General features: G+C 57.1%; 1 protein-coding gene across 3 annotated transcripts in view; it reads right to left on the bottom strand.

Moving 5' to 3' along the window:
* Positions 1-14975, bottom strand: part of Cars1 (cysteinyl-tRNA synthetase 1) — a 63265-nt gene that overhangs the window by 4359 nt on the left and 43931 nt on the right. For all 3 annotated transcript variants that reach the window (XM_047516792.1, XM_047516795.1, XM_047516794.1), the window contains 10 exons: positions 12970-13082; positions 12385-12513; positions 11907-12036; positions 11717-11820; positions 11191-11288; positions 10675-10864; positions 10118-10186; positions 7412-7493; positions 1756-1836; positions 1074-1141 (listed from right to left, as the gene is read on the bottom strand). In XM_047516792.1, the coding sequence (XP_047372748.1) occupies positions 1074-1141; positions 1756-1836; positions 7412-7493; positions 10118-10186; positions 10675-10864; positions 11191-11288; positions 11717-11820; positions 11907-12036; positions 12385-12513; positions 12970-13082 (1064 nt within the window). The remainder of the gene's footprint in view (positions 1-1073; positions 1142-1755; positions 1837-7411; positions 7494-10117; positions 10187-10674; positions 10865-11190; positions 11289-11716; positions 11821-11906; positions 12037-12384; positions 12514-12969; positions 13083-14975) is intronic.

A 14975-nucleotide genomic window follows, 5' to 3' on the forward strand; every position in this document is an offset into this window, starting at 1 on the left:
TGGGGAGAGCAAGCATGCAGAAATGGGAAGGGCCTCTGGGTCCACGCCGTGACCTGCAGGCTCCAGCTCCTGCGCACCTTCTTGGTCTCCACCCAGGACTGTGGGGAGTCTCCCAGGCGGCTCCAGCTCACCCGCTTCAGCAGATAGACAGCTCCTCCCAGTGTTCCCAGGCCCCACAAACCCAGCCTGTGCACACTTGAGTCTTGGGCCCTGCCCCTGAGTAGGGCCCTCACAGCTGTGCCAGTTCAGGCCACAGGCTCAACTCCATTCCCAGGCCCTGACCACAGCTCCGTCAATTGTTCAACCTGTCAACTCTCCTCCCCAAGTCCCTCTTGGAGTTTCCTCTGGGAGCTGCCTGGCCCAAACCTGCTCTAGGGGCTAGTCTCCATGGAGGCTGCCCCCAGAGGCCTCCTGTCTCAGTGTCATTCCTCCTTCCTGTGTGGTTTGGGAGTCCAGGTGCCTCCACTGCTACCACCTGCCTCCCGGAGGGCACCACACAGGCTGTGCCCAGCAGTTCTGAAGTGTTGTTCCTGTTCTTTCTCCCACTGAGCCATGTCTCTAAACATGGGGCCTCCGGATCATGGGGTCTTGCTGGGGTAGAGGTGTGTTGGGAGGGGCACTGAGGGTCTGCTTGCACTTGCTTCCTCCAGCTGAGGAGACTACTTTTAAGAAGAGGCCCTGCTGTTCGGTTTGGGTGGTCTGGCAGTAACCTATCGGGTTAACTTTTCTTTCTGACATTTATAGGGACAGGGATTTGTTTGACTTTGGTGCTGGGGATGGAACCTGGGACTTCGTGCATGTTGGCAAGCTCTCTGCCACTGGGTCACACCTCAACCCAGGACCGGCATATTTTAAAATGTGTTTTTTTTTTTTGTTTTTTTTTCCGGTGCTGGGGATCGAACCCAGGGCCTTGTGCTTGCAAGGCAAGCACTCTACCAACTGAGCTATTTCCCCAGCTGGCATATTTTAAAATAAAAGCATAAATGTAAATTCTTAAAAGTAAACTATGTAACAACACAAATGGCGTTTTTGTTTTCAACAAAACTAAGCGCGATCGTTGCAACGTTACTGACCCTTTTCTTCTCTTCCCTCTCTCTTATCAAGGTAGCTCTGTCCACCAGTTTCACCACTGTCGGCAGTCCTGAAAAGCAGACGGCTGGTGAGACCCGGGCGTGCCCCCGGCTTCCCTGCAGGCCGCCCTGCCGTCCCCGCGCAGCATGCTGGACGACGGCTCACGCTGTCAGCAGGCAAGTGGGTACGAGCTGACACCCACAGCACCTGGGCTTGTCCCCAAGTGTGGGAAGGCACGGAGGCCAGAGGACGAGGGGCAATGGGCCCCAGCTGAGAATGAACACATCGCACACCGAGACCAGCCTCCCAGGAGACGCCTGCCCTGCTGGGCTGGACGCCTGTGGCACCTGGGAAGGACGTGGAGGTTCCACTTGGGATTCTTTCTTTCTGGCACTGAGGGTAGAACCTAGGGTCCTGTACCACTGAGCGACTCCCTAGTGGCCTCACTAAGTTGCCAAGGCTGGCCTTGGACTTGGACTCCTCCTGCCTCAGCCTCCTGAATTTCTGGGATTACAGGCAGTGCCACCGTGCCTGCCTTTCACTTGGGGTTCCTCAGAAACACATCGCACTGCAGGAGCCCTCAGGAACTCCTGCTGTGTCCCCTCCCAGGGCCTCCCACCAGCCACCCCTCTAGCCCTAGCTCCTTGCTGGATCTCTAGCAAACAGGTTGAGGGGCTCACCCACCTTCGTGATCTTCAAACCGCACCCCGAGTTCCGGCAGGATGTCATCCCGGAGGGCATCGCTGAGCTGTAGAACCTCAGGGACTGTTGGCAGAGAGAACTGGTTCTGTTAGACACACAGGGAAGCCCAGGTCGCTGGCAACATGCGCCCTCCCCAGTGCCTAGAAGGAGCCCCAGCTTGACTCTGTGGGTAGGGGAAGCCCAGAGATCACCAAGCCACTTGTCAGGTGAGCCTGGGATGCTGCTCCTGGAGTCCAGGCTGAGCACAGGCCTAGTAGCCACCTCACACAGTGAGTCGCAGGGACCAGCAAAGGATGGGCACATGCTTGTGCAGAGCTGGTCAGTGGCCAGAGCCTGTCCTGTCCGATGCCTGCTGGGCGGAGTCTGGGGACACTGAGGGGAGCACAGTCGCCCAGTGCCCAGTGCCCAGTGCCAGTGCAGCAGGCAGGTCCGGGCCAAGCTTGCTTCCCCATGCAGGTTCCTACTGCATAACTACAAGTCTCTGAAGGCACCCAGTACCCCCGGTCACAGCTGGAGAAGTCTGGGAACTCCTGGCCACCAACTTCCTGGTTCAGGATCCTGGGAGAGGGACCACGTTCTGTAGTTCAGGCCTGGGGCTGCTGCCACGCCTGCTCAGGACCTGTGCCCTGTACCCCTCAAGTCTTGAAAGGGCTCCGTGCTCCCCTCATGGGCCTTAGTGCTGTAGTGGGTTCAGGCCAACATTTGTAAATGCCCTGAGAGAACCAGGACATAGCTGGGTAAATGTGCCCAGGACAGAGGCTGGGCAGCCCCAGAGCTGCTTTATCCAGCAACACAGCCCAGCCTGACCACTGGGCTGTGCTGGTGTGAAAGGCAGGAGGGAACCCAAAGAGCAGAAGGCAGGAGGGAGCCAGGAGGACAACCCATCGGCTTTGAAGCGCCTCTTCCATGAAGGACACAGCATAGCAGATGGAGGGAGTGCGGACCCAGGACTGTGTGGACAGTTCCTGCAGGTTCGGACATTCCCAGTCTCTAAGCTGGTTTCTCAAGGGCAAAATCGACACCAGCTAACTCAGCCTTCCTGGTGCCGGGTCAGAGAGTACTGGGAAGGCTGAAGCTCTGGGATGGGGGCTTGGGTCCTTAGAGGAGAGCATAGTGGGGCCACTCGGGCCCACTCCAGGTCTGGCCAGTGGCCAACCCTATCTGCATTTAGAAAGCAAGAGTCCCCAAGGACTTGACTTCAGACAGTTTAGGCCACAACCAGCTTCGCCTTCCCTCAAGGAATGCAGCCAGGCCTGCTAGGGAGGCAGTCCCTTTGTGGTCAGCACACCAAGGCACAGCCAGGCATGGGGAGCAGGATGGCATGGGTCAGGCAGGCAGCCACCAGTGCCACCTGCGCAGACAGCACCAGCCCTTGGAAACAGGAGCCTCTGCAGCACACCAGTCCATGCCCAGCACTACAGACCAGTCCTTCGCTTCACAGTGGAAACCGCCTCAGCTGGCCCAGTGGCTACGGCCTTCCCTGCCTCAGTCCTGACCCCTGCCTGCTGCTCCAGCCCATGCCAAGTACCACTGGGGAAACACAGGGTGTGACAGGGACATGGGATGGCAGCCCGTCCTCACCCCCAGGCCAGGTCCCTGCCAGCTGTGATGGGATCCCTAGAGCAGGCACAGTGAGGCCTCCCCACTCCCAACCACGCGCTCCCTCCCAGCAGTCCACCTGTGCCCTGGGCCTGACCTCTGGAGAGTGGAGGAGCAGGACCTGCCACCCAGTGTTGTGCTCATGACCACGGGCAGGCCTGCGAGAGCTCCGGATGCCCCTCCTCTCCGCTACTGAAAACAGGTTCAGATGCGTCGCGGACCCCATGACCACCCAGAGTATCCCTCAGCCCCGAGAAGGCACCAGGCACTGCCACACCACCACATGGAGGACCCCGAAGACTGTGCCACAGGAAAAATGGCGTACCCAACACCCAGGGTGCTACCTACAGGCAGAAAGCAAACTGGTAGGTGCTGGGGGCAGGTGGGTGGAGTTGGACGCTGCTCCGAGGGAGCACTTGCTCTGGAGAGATGGCGACATTTGAAACTAGAGGCAGTGGTTGTGTGACACTGCCCATTTTTAAAATGCCACTGCACTGTCCACTTTAAATGGGTTAATCCTCTCACACACTTTCCACCTCAACAGACCACACGCTGCCCAAGCCACGGTCCCTGGGTGGGCACATCCAGGAGAGCGCCGGCTCTGTCACCCACAAGTCGGGGGTAGAAGACCAGGCTTCTGGAATTCCCTGCTGCTACCTAAGTTTAGGCCCGAGCTGGGGATGGTGGCACACACCTGTAATACCAGCACTTTGGGAGGCTGAGGCAGGAGCATTGCAGGTTCAAGGCCAACCTGGACAATTTAGCAAGATCCTGCCTCAAAATAAAATAAATAAAAAGGGATGTGATGTGGCTCAGTGGTAGGGTGCCCCTGGGTTCACTCCCCAGGACCCAAAACAAAAACAAAAACAGAAAAAAACATAACAGCTCTGGCTAAGTGTAGGTGTGAAACCAGTTGCTACGTCTGAGACTAGGAATGCAGACCTAGAGGACCAAGGCGCGACTGAGACTCCTCCTCGGCAAAAGCTGCCTGTGCAGGGGGTGTCCCCAGGGCAGGGGACACAGGCACGCTGTCCCAGCAGGCAGAGTTCTCTCTGGCAGAAGGGCACCAGCAAAGGAACATGGCCTTCCTGGACGTGGTCCCCACACAGGGCACCCCTAGGGACACCTGTGCCCGCCGTGAGGGCTCATGGTCCTGCTGACTGGAGAGGCCCTGAGTTCATCATGCTCCTGAAGGACGGTCCATCGTAGCTGTCTCAGCCAGCAACCCTTCAGAAGTGTCCTGCTCAAGGGGACAGGGTCACTGTCAGCACCCTGGGTGGCAACCGTTCCTCTCCCACTGGGCGGGGAGCATCCTGACCCCCTTGGCAGGTGCTACGTGTTGCCCCAGGAGCATGTGCCCACAGAGACCCAGGGCACCCACCAGAGCTGGCTTCTGTCATGGAGACGGGGACGGGGGTGGAAAGCAGATGATGTCATGAGGAACTTACTGAACACAACTGGCTAGGGAGAAGCAGCGAAAGGCGAAGGCAGTCCACCCGCAGGGAACAGAAAAAGGCAGGGAAGCCCCATGGGGAACGTCACAGCCTGCTACAACGTGGAGGCCTTGAAGATGTCACGCTCCGCGAGGAAGACTGGCACAGAAGGACACACTGCATTCCACCGGATGAGGTCCCCGAGCACTCAAATTCAGACAAAGTAGGATGAGAGCAGAGGTGGGGGCAGGAGCCAGTGTTCACAGGACAGAGTCCAGGCTGGGGAGGAGGAGGTGGCTGCACAGCGCGTGGACATGCCTAGCACCTGGCTACGCACTAGCACAGCACGAGGGTTAACTTCCGCAGTGAATATTAAAGAGGTGGTGGGGAATGACCATGGTGACAGGGACCTGCCCCGCCCTGCAGTCCCTGCCCCAGCCTCCCCTGCTTGCTGCCTCCTGGCCTGGCCCGGGCAGACGCTGCTGCCTGACAGCCCACTCTGGAGCTTGTTGCCCACTCTCTCCTTCTGGGCCTGTTCACAGGGACTGGAACCAAGAATCAGGCTCACTGCTGCCAGTGTCTGGCCAGAGCCATATCTAGCATGTGCCTCTAGCACCTGAGACTGCCCTGGAGAGCCCTGGGGTCTCTAGCCCAGGTAAACCAACGTCGAGCCCACCTGATCTTTGGGGCGGAGAAGCACTGCACGGGGGGGCACAGCATGGTGACCCCCCACCTTGGAACGGCCCACATCTCTTATTGTCCACTCTCACCAAGCAACCAACAAAATAAAGCAAAAATTAGCAAACAAGCCACGCCTGAGGTCAGGCTGCTGGGGCTGCTGCCTAGCCAGGCGCCCTTTGGAGACCATCTGGCCGGCCTGCCTGCCTAAGTTCCTACCGGGGTGGGGCATGCCCAGGAAGCCATGCCACATGCGTGCTACCTGTGTGACCTTGGGGGCTGAAGCCTGGGACCAGCCTCTGACGTCCTGACAGGCAGTCAGAAATGCCCTGGCTGCCTCCAAGCACATCATCCCAAGACCAGGACCCCAGAGACACCAACAGGGTGCTGCTAACACGGAAGGGCTGCAGGTCCGCAGTGGGTCATCGGGTGCTTTTCAGTTTGGTGCAAGAGCTTTAAATCACCAAGAGGCACCAGGGTTAGACAGCAAGCACCAAACGCTTATTGCAGCCCACTCACTGGCTGCAGGTCTGGCGAGGCCCCTCCACGGGCAGGAGAGGCACCTTGGAGTCAGGTCACCCAGCCCACTTCCTTGGGCCAAGGAGCTCCAGGCTGAGAATCCGAGCAGGCTTTAGGTTGTCCTTCCTCTTGCTCTGCTCTCCAGCCCAGGTCAGGCCCTGGGCCAGGCTCCTATGCCTTCCTCAACCCTCCACCTGGCCAGGCCTCTCGTCCTCTTAGATGCAGCCTCTCCATTTGCTGGTAGATGGATGGAACTGGAGACTGTCATGCTAAGTGATTAAGCCAAATCCCCAAATGCAAAGGTCAAATAGTCTCTCTGATATGTGGATGCTAACACACAATGTGTGTGTGTGTGGGGGGGGGCTGGGACAGAAGTTCATTGGACTAGAAAAAGGGAAATGAAGTGAAGGGTGTGGGGATGGGACAGGAAAGACAGTAAATGACCTGGACATCACTTTCCTATGTTCATATACGAATACACGACCAGTGAATCTCCACAACACGTACAACCACAGGAATGGGAAGTTACACTCCATGTATGTACAATATGCCAAAATGCACTCTGTCAAGCACACCTAAGACAAAGGACAAAAAAGGGCGGCCTCTCCCTGAGGTTCCCCTGGGGGCCCTGCCACTCCACCATCAGCCACTTGGCCTGACACTGTCCCACAGTGACACCATGATGGACTCTGCACAGTGGAGGCCGACGATTCAGACACCTCACACCGACCTGGTGTGGCCGGGCAAGAGCACAGTCTAACTCCTCCAGATCCTGCTGTCCTTTTCTGTAAAACTGTGAGGTCAGATGGGACAGTGTGGGGGAAAGCAGCTGGCTAGGGCCTACCCGGTATCCTAATGGGTGTTAGGAGTGTGCCACAGATTCGAGATCCTTCAGCATGAGAAGCTGGAGGACTACTGGACACCACTACTGCTAGGTTTAACCATTTTTAAGAACCGGCCAAAAAACCAAAATGTAGAGATTCAGCACTTCCCAAATCTCAAATAACACACACCTCAACGTCAAAGGACGAAGCACAGACAGAAAGCCCTCCTAGGGGACCCCCAATCTCAAGGCATTCAGTTGCCAGCGCTGGGCACGCCTGGCCCAGCAGAAGGCTCCCGGAGCTCGCCTGCCCAGGCACCAGGAGCAGAACCCAGCCCTCAGGTGGCCCTGCAGGTAGACCACAGCAGTCCTCGCTGCCCTTAGTTGAGAGCGGCTCTCAGCCAGGGCGGTTCTCCAGGCTCCACACCTTCATGCTGCCCCTGGGGGCCAGCCAGGGACACTGTACACCCGCTGCATGGGTGGCCCGCACAGGATGAGGCGGCGGGGTTGGCAATGCTGCAGGGAGCAGTCGCGGCACTTGCCCGGCAAGGAAGAGCTGCTCCTGCTCCCAGAGCGACGGCCTCACCTTTCTTCTCCCGGGCGATCTTCCGCACGCCTTCTCTGAATTCCGACAACACCTGCAGGTAGGGCATGACGGTGGCCTCGAGCTGTGAAAGAAGGGCTTGGTTCAGACAGCAGCTCGCCCTGCATTTGTGAGCGAACGCTTGGTAGGTGTGCAACTTAGCAAATGAGCGGAGGGCAGGGACAGCCTGGGCAGTGCTGCTGTGCCGTGTCCCCTTCTCCCTAACATGTGGTCTGCACTAGGTGTACAGGTGACCAGCACCTGCGAGCACCCAGCACAGGTGACGTGGGCCAGAGGGCACCAAGGGTCCTTTCCTCTCCTGGCCAGAGGTGCTCAGCAGCTGCTCTACCCGGTGCTGACGGCATGCTCCCGGCAGGCCAGATGCAGAGCGGCGAGGACCTTCCTTATGTTCCGAGTGGTCTGGGCTGTGCATGAGTCACATGCATGCCTGCTTCAAGCTGACCACCTCCACCAAGGTGTTCACGCACTCTAACACCTGCATGAGCATTAACCACCACAGCAGAGCCGAGGGCGAGGCCGGAGGGAGCACTGTGCCGGACAAGGTGAAACAGTGCGCAAGTCCAAGCTCCAGCCACCTTTTCACGTGCCTTCCTCCTGTCTGTTCAGTAGGATCAAAGCTCAAGGGGCTTCTTTTTTTTTTTTTTTTCTTTTTTTTTTTTTTGCGGTACTGGGGATCGAACTCAGGGCCTTGTGCTTACAAGGCAAGCACTCTACCAGATGAGCTTTCTCCCCAGCCCTCAAGGGGCTTCTGAGCAAGGTCTCTGCCTCTAGGTTATGTGGTTGCTCAAGAACCAAGACACAACATAGCGGGTACATCAGCTGGCTGGGCCTGTGAGCCACCAGTCTGAGCTGAATGTCCTGGGCCTAGTCTCACCTCTGGACAGAGACTGCCTCCCCGTGGTGGAGACTCTGGATTTCCAGGTGGTTTGGGGCCTTTATCTCTATTCATGCTCTGAAAACAGCACAGCTTTGGGCCAGCAGGGTGCCCAGGGGGCTCTTGGATGGCTGTAGGGCCTGTCTCATGGAGGCCTGGGACTGGCGAGTCCCAGTGGTTTGACTAACCTTAGTGGGGTTTGTGGCCAATATCAAGGAGGTGGAGACCAGGCACTACCTCTTCAGCTTCTACAGCACTTGGGACTTTTAAGTCAACTGGTACACTTGACTTAGAAGTGAGCAGTGGGCTGCGGGATGCTTGGCCTGGCAGGCACATCCTACTGGCTCATTCCCTCAAGGTGGGCTATCTCCAAGGAGCTGACTTCAAAGGGGCCAATGAGGACATGTGAAGGACGCCCAGAGCAGCATGTGAAGGAGTTCCCATGGCCACAGTGGAGTTCAAGATCAAACACTGGTGTAGGTTCAAAGGCAGACTGACTTAGCCTAGGAGTTGTCTTTTGCTTCTTATTTCAAAGAAAATAAATACCCTGGTATCATTTGCACATGAAAACAAAGCAGATTTTCTTTCTAAAAAGCACCAAAAGCAGCTCTGCAGCTCCAGGAGCATCTTCTCCCTGGACGTGACTCCGGGAAGCCCTGAGCTCCATCCGCAGGGGGTCTGTCCTCACTGCTTATCTTTAGGAGACAGATTTTTAAAAAGTTTTCCCTTTTTACTTTGTACTGAGCTCCTGGATTCATTAGAACAGCAGCAGTTACTCTTAAATGTATATGTATGTATTCTTGCTTCATAATTAAGGAGCACTCTCCAGTGGGGGAGAGTACAAGGACATCTGAAATGGTAGCCCTTATGGAGTACAGGAACCTGACACCTGTGCAGGCTCATACGTGGCTGCAAATGGAGAAGCCAACTGCAGACAAGCAGAGTGCATCCATGATGGGTTTGTTTGCATGTTCAGACCTGCCACGTAGACGGCTCTGCAGGATGACTTCCTCCTGCTCCCATAGTGGGGGCTAGCACTGTGCACAGACCCTGAGCACAGTGTCATAGCTGCAGTTGGTCTGGTCTTGGTTTCTGCCCATCCCGGTGAGGCAGAGGAGATGGTGGAGCAATCTCCAGTCAGCGTAAGTTCTGTGCCGTCTGTACATGTGGCCTTTAGTGAAGCCACGTTAGTCCTCAAGTCCTCAGGCTGCACATTCAAGAGTGCAACCAACCACGTATGGCAATGGTCAGGGACATGAGTGCGTCCACCCTGAACATGCAGGCCTTTCTCCCATCATCTCCTGCACCATGTATTGCCACCACAAAGGGAGCATTTACACTGCATTAGGCCTCAAAGACCCCGAGCGATGACAGGCAGTGTGGAAGGACGCATGACTTATGCACAAATGAGAACTACCAGTGTCAGGGCCTCAGCATCCGTGGATTCTGGTGTTCTCCGGGGTCCTGGTGACCAACTCCTGTGGATACCAGGGTGACGGGATGTGTGACATGGTGTGGGCAATCAAGGACCCATTCAGCCAAGTGTGCCAGGTTGGAGCTCATGACAGCAGAGTAGCAAAAGCATCCCTAACAGCCAGCTGCCAAGGCCACCCTTCCACACACTATGGGACAGCTGCAAAGTCACATATGAAATAGGACTGGAAGGGTTGGTGGGGAATGGACCTGTGCCTGTCTCAGTACACCCTAAGGGTTGCCAGGTGGGTGAGACTCCTGGAGCCTTCCAGAGGAACCAGCAGTGGGGACGGGTGGGTGGCCTGAGGCAGGGACCTGTGGGCCAGGAATGCACTACTTACATTTAGGTTGTTCTTAGGCCCTCCGACTGGGAAACCCAGGGAGCTTTCCTCTTCTATGGCCCCAAAGATCTAGAGAAGGAAGAGATGGCACATGACCCGCATGCAGGATGAAGAGGTGAGATGTCTCATGCGGCCAGTGGCCCACACGTGTTCTGATGTGTGCAGCCCTCTCTGATGGGGCTCCATGGCCAGGGAAGATGGACAGGCAGGTTCCAGAGCTCAGAACCCACACCGGGCTGTCAGCCAGGTGGAGCCCTGGCTCAGCCGGCCACTCCTGCCTCCCCCTGAGGGCCCACTGGCCTTGGCAGCACTGCCCCAGAAGTGGCTCTGCACAAGATGAGCTCGGAGTCAGGTCTGGAACATGGTTTCACTTCTCCAAGCCCAGTGTGGGAGCAGAGCGAACGGAGGTAGGGAGGCCCAGTGCTGCAGCCGCGATCCCTGGTGTGTGGACGTCTCGGCCTCGAGGGTTTGTGTGGCAGAGGCCTGTTTCCATGCATGGGGCCTGTCACCGGGGCACACGCGGGCACAGAGCTTGTGCTTCTGGGGACCTGGCGTACCTTCAGCATGTGGGTGAGGTACACAGCGATACTCTCCAGCAAAGCCCGGTTGGGCCTCCGCCTTGTAGCCTTCCGGGCCGCCATATAGAGGTTGCACTGACTGACCAGGGCCCGCATCTCTTCCATGACGGTGCGGGTGTCAACATTGTCACAGAGGGCTTCATGAACTGCCCTTTTCTTGTCATAAAAGCTAAGCATGAAAGAAAAGGAACACTGTCAGACCTGATACCATCTACAACTCTCCAAAATGTTCCACAAGCAGAGCAAGCCCATCAGATGCTGTATGTTCTGTGGAACATCTCGTCTCCCGGGCCTGTCGTGGTGGGCGACAGGGCCCAGCTTCTCTCAGCCACCTGGATGGGTCACAGTGGGTGATAGCCTGCCCCCTCTCAGCCACCTGGATGGGCCATGGTGGGCGACAGCCTGCCCCCTCTCAGCCCCTGGATGGGACGCAGGGTGTCACCCTGGGCTGAACAGAACAAACACATGCCCACAGAAGAAAAGGCTCCACCTTACTTCTTATTGAGTTCTGCTTCTTCATCTTCCCACTTTTCAAACTGGCCGGTGATGTCAACAGGAGCTCGAAGGACATCTTTCACATTTAAGAAAAACTCCTGAAGTTAGGAAAGTCAGTTTAGTTGCATTTAGGCAACTTTCCCATGTAGACATTTCTGATGAATTGTCCTGAGGGGATTTTACTTCAGGCAAAACCCGCATTTACCCTGGGCCCCAAAGAGAGCGCGAGCATGATCTCTGGGTCAGTAGCATGCTCTTTTTGAGCCTGTGAAGACGCTTGCTTTATAGGAGCCCAGGTCAGAAAGAGCCATCCTGCATGAACAGGAGGGACCCAGCCTTCTCAAACCCTGCCAGACTGCTAGATCTTTCGGGGAAGTGTGTCCTCATTCCATGGCCCTGAGTTGCCTTCACCTGTGCTGTGCCCTGGCCTGCCGGGGCAGGAAGAAGCTGCTGCTCACACGGACCACAGGCATCTGTGGAGCTGGTGGTGGCCACTTCCCACCCCCAGCAAGAGCTGGGGACTCACGTTCATGAACTTCTCATATTGCAGCGCCGACTCCATGGTATTGCTGGAATAATCCAGCGTGTCCTTCCAGGAGTGCATGAGGAAGGCCAGCCGCAACTGCCGTGCTGGGGAGCGAAAGCACAGGGTGTCCTCAGGCCCAGTGGCCACCTGACCATGCCTCCGAGTGAGGGAGTGTGTGCTGAAGACTTACCTGAGTGCTTCTTCAAGGCGTCCTTGATGGTGACGAAGTTCTTTAGAGACTTTGACATCTTGCAGCCTGCGATCGTCAGGTGGCCTGTGTGGAGGAAGTACCTGACCCAGCAGTCGTTTTCAAAGTAGGCCTGCGTGGGAAGACGGGAAGGATGGCTTGCCAGCATCCCAGGGCCTCGCCTGCCAGGGGGAGCCGGACACTGGGTGCACTGTTGCCCCACTGTGTGCGCCCTCCACCGGGCAAGTGCTGCCTTTCCTAGGTGGGCAACTGAGGTTTGGAGGGACCATGCTGGGTCACCGGCCAACAGGTAACAGGACTGGTTTGAATCTGAACTTGTCTGTCAGAAAGGCCAGGCTGTCAGTGTGGGAAATCAGGCTTGTGATCAGGTCAAATGCCTTGCAAGCCCCAGTGCGGAAGTCAAGTCCCTCTAGAGAGGCCCTTCCTGAGGCCTGCCAGTGGCTTCTCCAGCTTCGCTCACCTCTGACTGCGCCAGCTCGTTGTCATGGTGGGGGAACCGGAGGTCAAACCCTCCTCCGTGAATGTCCATTGAGGCTCCCAGAAGCGTGCCTGCCATGGCGGAGCACTCGATGTGCCATCCGGGACGACCCTGGGGATGTCAACAGCTTGATTTGCCTGCGTAGGCCTTTTCTGATTCGATGTGACAACCCTTAAGCCTCTGAACCTCGCCAGGACAGGTGTTGAATCAGACACACACAAAACATGAAGAGGTACCTCCTTCTGGACAGTTCAAGAGCCATCTCAAGGCTCAGCAGAAGCCTGGGAACCACTCCAGAATCCCCCAGCACTCTAAGTGGCAGATGACCACTCCCCTTTCCATAGCACTGCAGGCAGGACTGCCGTCACAGGCCACCTTGCCCTCTGGAGCTAGCCACATTCAGATGGAGTCCACAGGGCATCGGAACCCGGGGGCCGCCCAGGTGCTGGTATCTGACCCCCATCAGAGTTGCCCTGCAGGGGACCAGGGCTGTGGCTGATGCCTGCCGCCCACCGCACTGCCTCTTCCTGCCACGTCCAGCCCCATTCCCAGCCCAGCCCCGCTCACCTTCCCCCAGGGGCATGGCCAGGACGGCTCTCCTGGCTTGGAGGCCTTCCACAGGGCGAAGTCGTTGGGAGACCGTTTCTCACTCAGGCGGTCTGCCGAGATGCTCAGGTCGCCTGCAGGCGAGGGGGAGGTGGGACAGGGTGATTCACTCAGCACCTCCCTCCACAGCTGCTCTGCTGCCCACAGCCTGCCCTTCTCACTAGCTTGCTCTAGTGCGCCCTCAAGGCTGCTGTGACAGGTACTGGTGCTGACAAGCTGGATTTGGGAAATGCAGCTGTGAGCTCCAAACACTTGCTCACATGCCGGGTCAAGCCAATCCCTGGGGCTGCAGAGGTGCCCTTGAGTCTAAGATGCTCACCTCAGCCTACCTCCTAGCAGCCCTGGCCCTCCACACCTCTAGGTCAGGTCACGGTGCTCTGGGCTGAAGGTGACCTGGTGCGCAGCTCACTGGGGCAGAGCTTGGGGACCCAGGTACATGCAGGTGGGATCGCTAGGTCAATGGCCTGCACAGCTGTCAGCCTGTGGATTCTGGGAGGCACAAGGCACAGCTGAGCTGCTGTCCTCCTTCCTGGACTCACAAGGGACATGAGGGGAAGAAGCTAAGGAGCAGCCAGGAAGGCCATGAGCCGAGGGCCAACAGTCCTCGGGTCTTACAGGAGGGCAGGTGGCATTCTGAGGGTGCTGCCTCAGCCATGGGGTACCTCTCCATGTACCTGGGCACGACAGATGGCAGCGCCGTGGACGAGGGGTCCACAGGCCAGCCCAGCCTCCACACTGAGAGCCGCCCTGGCCTGGTAAGGCACAGAGTAAAGGCCTCTGCTCCAGGCACAAGGGTGCCAGGACCCAGTCTGGCCCTCAAGTGTCTGGGGGGATCACTGCATCCTTCCCTAGTGACACTGTCCCCTGTGGGAAGCCCTGGAGCAGGAAGCACAGACTCCATCCCAGGGCCCTGACCAGGTGGCAAGTGCAGCTCTACCTTTCCAGGAGCTGTGGAGGTGCCAGTCCTGAGTTTCCCAGAAGACAAAGGAGGGGCAGCCAAGCCAAGGATGTCCCAAGCCAGAGCCTCAGGACCAGGGACATGGAGGACGATGGCCAACAGCTTTCAACCCAGGAACCATCACAGTCAGTGTTTGGGTGTGTCAATGGGCTGAAACATCTCCAAGCCCAGCAGACACTGCAGGATGGACTCCAGCTGGTCTCAGGTCTATCTCTTGCTGTTCTGCCACCAGCAGTCCCTGGCACCACAGCTGGACGTGGCTCCACGACCCCCTCTTTCATATGGGTTCTTAATTAGAGGCCACTACAAACACTCATTCGTGAATGTCTACGTCAGATGACTTACTTTAACAGACACATTTTGAAAAATATTACAAAAAAAAAAAAAATCATGTCTCTCACACTCCAAGCCCCTAACGGTCATTATTTGGCAAAGCTCATTAATTTGCTTCAGACTTTAAGAGAAATAAGTCACACAATCCCTCTGTCCTGTGTCTCGGCTCCTATCTCTGACCCCGCAGGCTCTCAGAGTTCTCTGCAGGAATGGCCTGTCATGTGGCCAGCCTCTGGCAACCTGGTTTTCCCACGTTCGTGTGCCACCACGGTGCTGAGGGTGGAACCAGGGCCTCACACGTGCTGGGCAAGCCTTCTACCTCTGAGCCACATCCCCAGTTCTTTTTATCTTATTTGAGACAGTCTCACTATGTTGCTCAGGCTGGCTTACAACTTAACGATCCTCCTGCCTCAGGCTCCCGAGGAGATGGGCTTACAGGTGTGTGCCACTGTGCCCAGCTGCACGTTCCTTCTGAGAACCCGCTTCCTCTAACATGCGAGGGGTACGTAGCCCATGTCATCTCCCCTTCTGCGAGGAGGTGGAAGCAGGAGGAAGTGCCCTTACAGGGCAGGTGTGCCCCCTGCTGGCCTTCCTATCCGAGGTGGGGCTGTGCTCTCACCGTTCCTAGGACCTGGCCAGTCTGTCCTGTTCTAGGGGAACGAGCCTTTTCTACTTT

This window comes from Sciurus carolinensis, chromosome 11 (genome assembly GCF_902686445.1).
Source record: "Sciurus carolinensis chromosome 11, mSciCar1.2, whole genome shotgun sequence".
In the NCBI taxonomy this organism is placed as follows: Eukaryota; Metazoa; Chordata; class Mammalia; order Rodentia; family Sciuridae; genus Sciurus; species Sciurus carolinensis.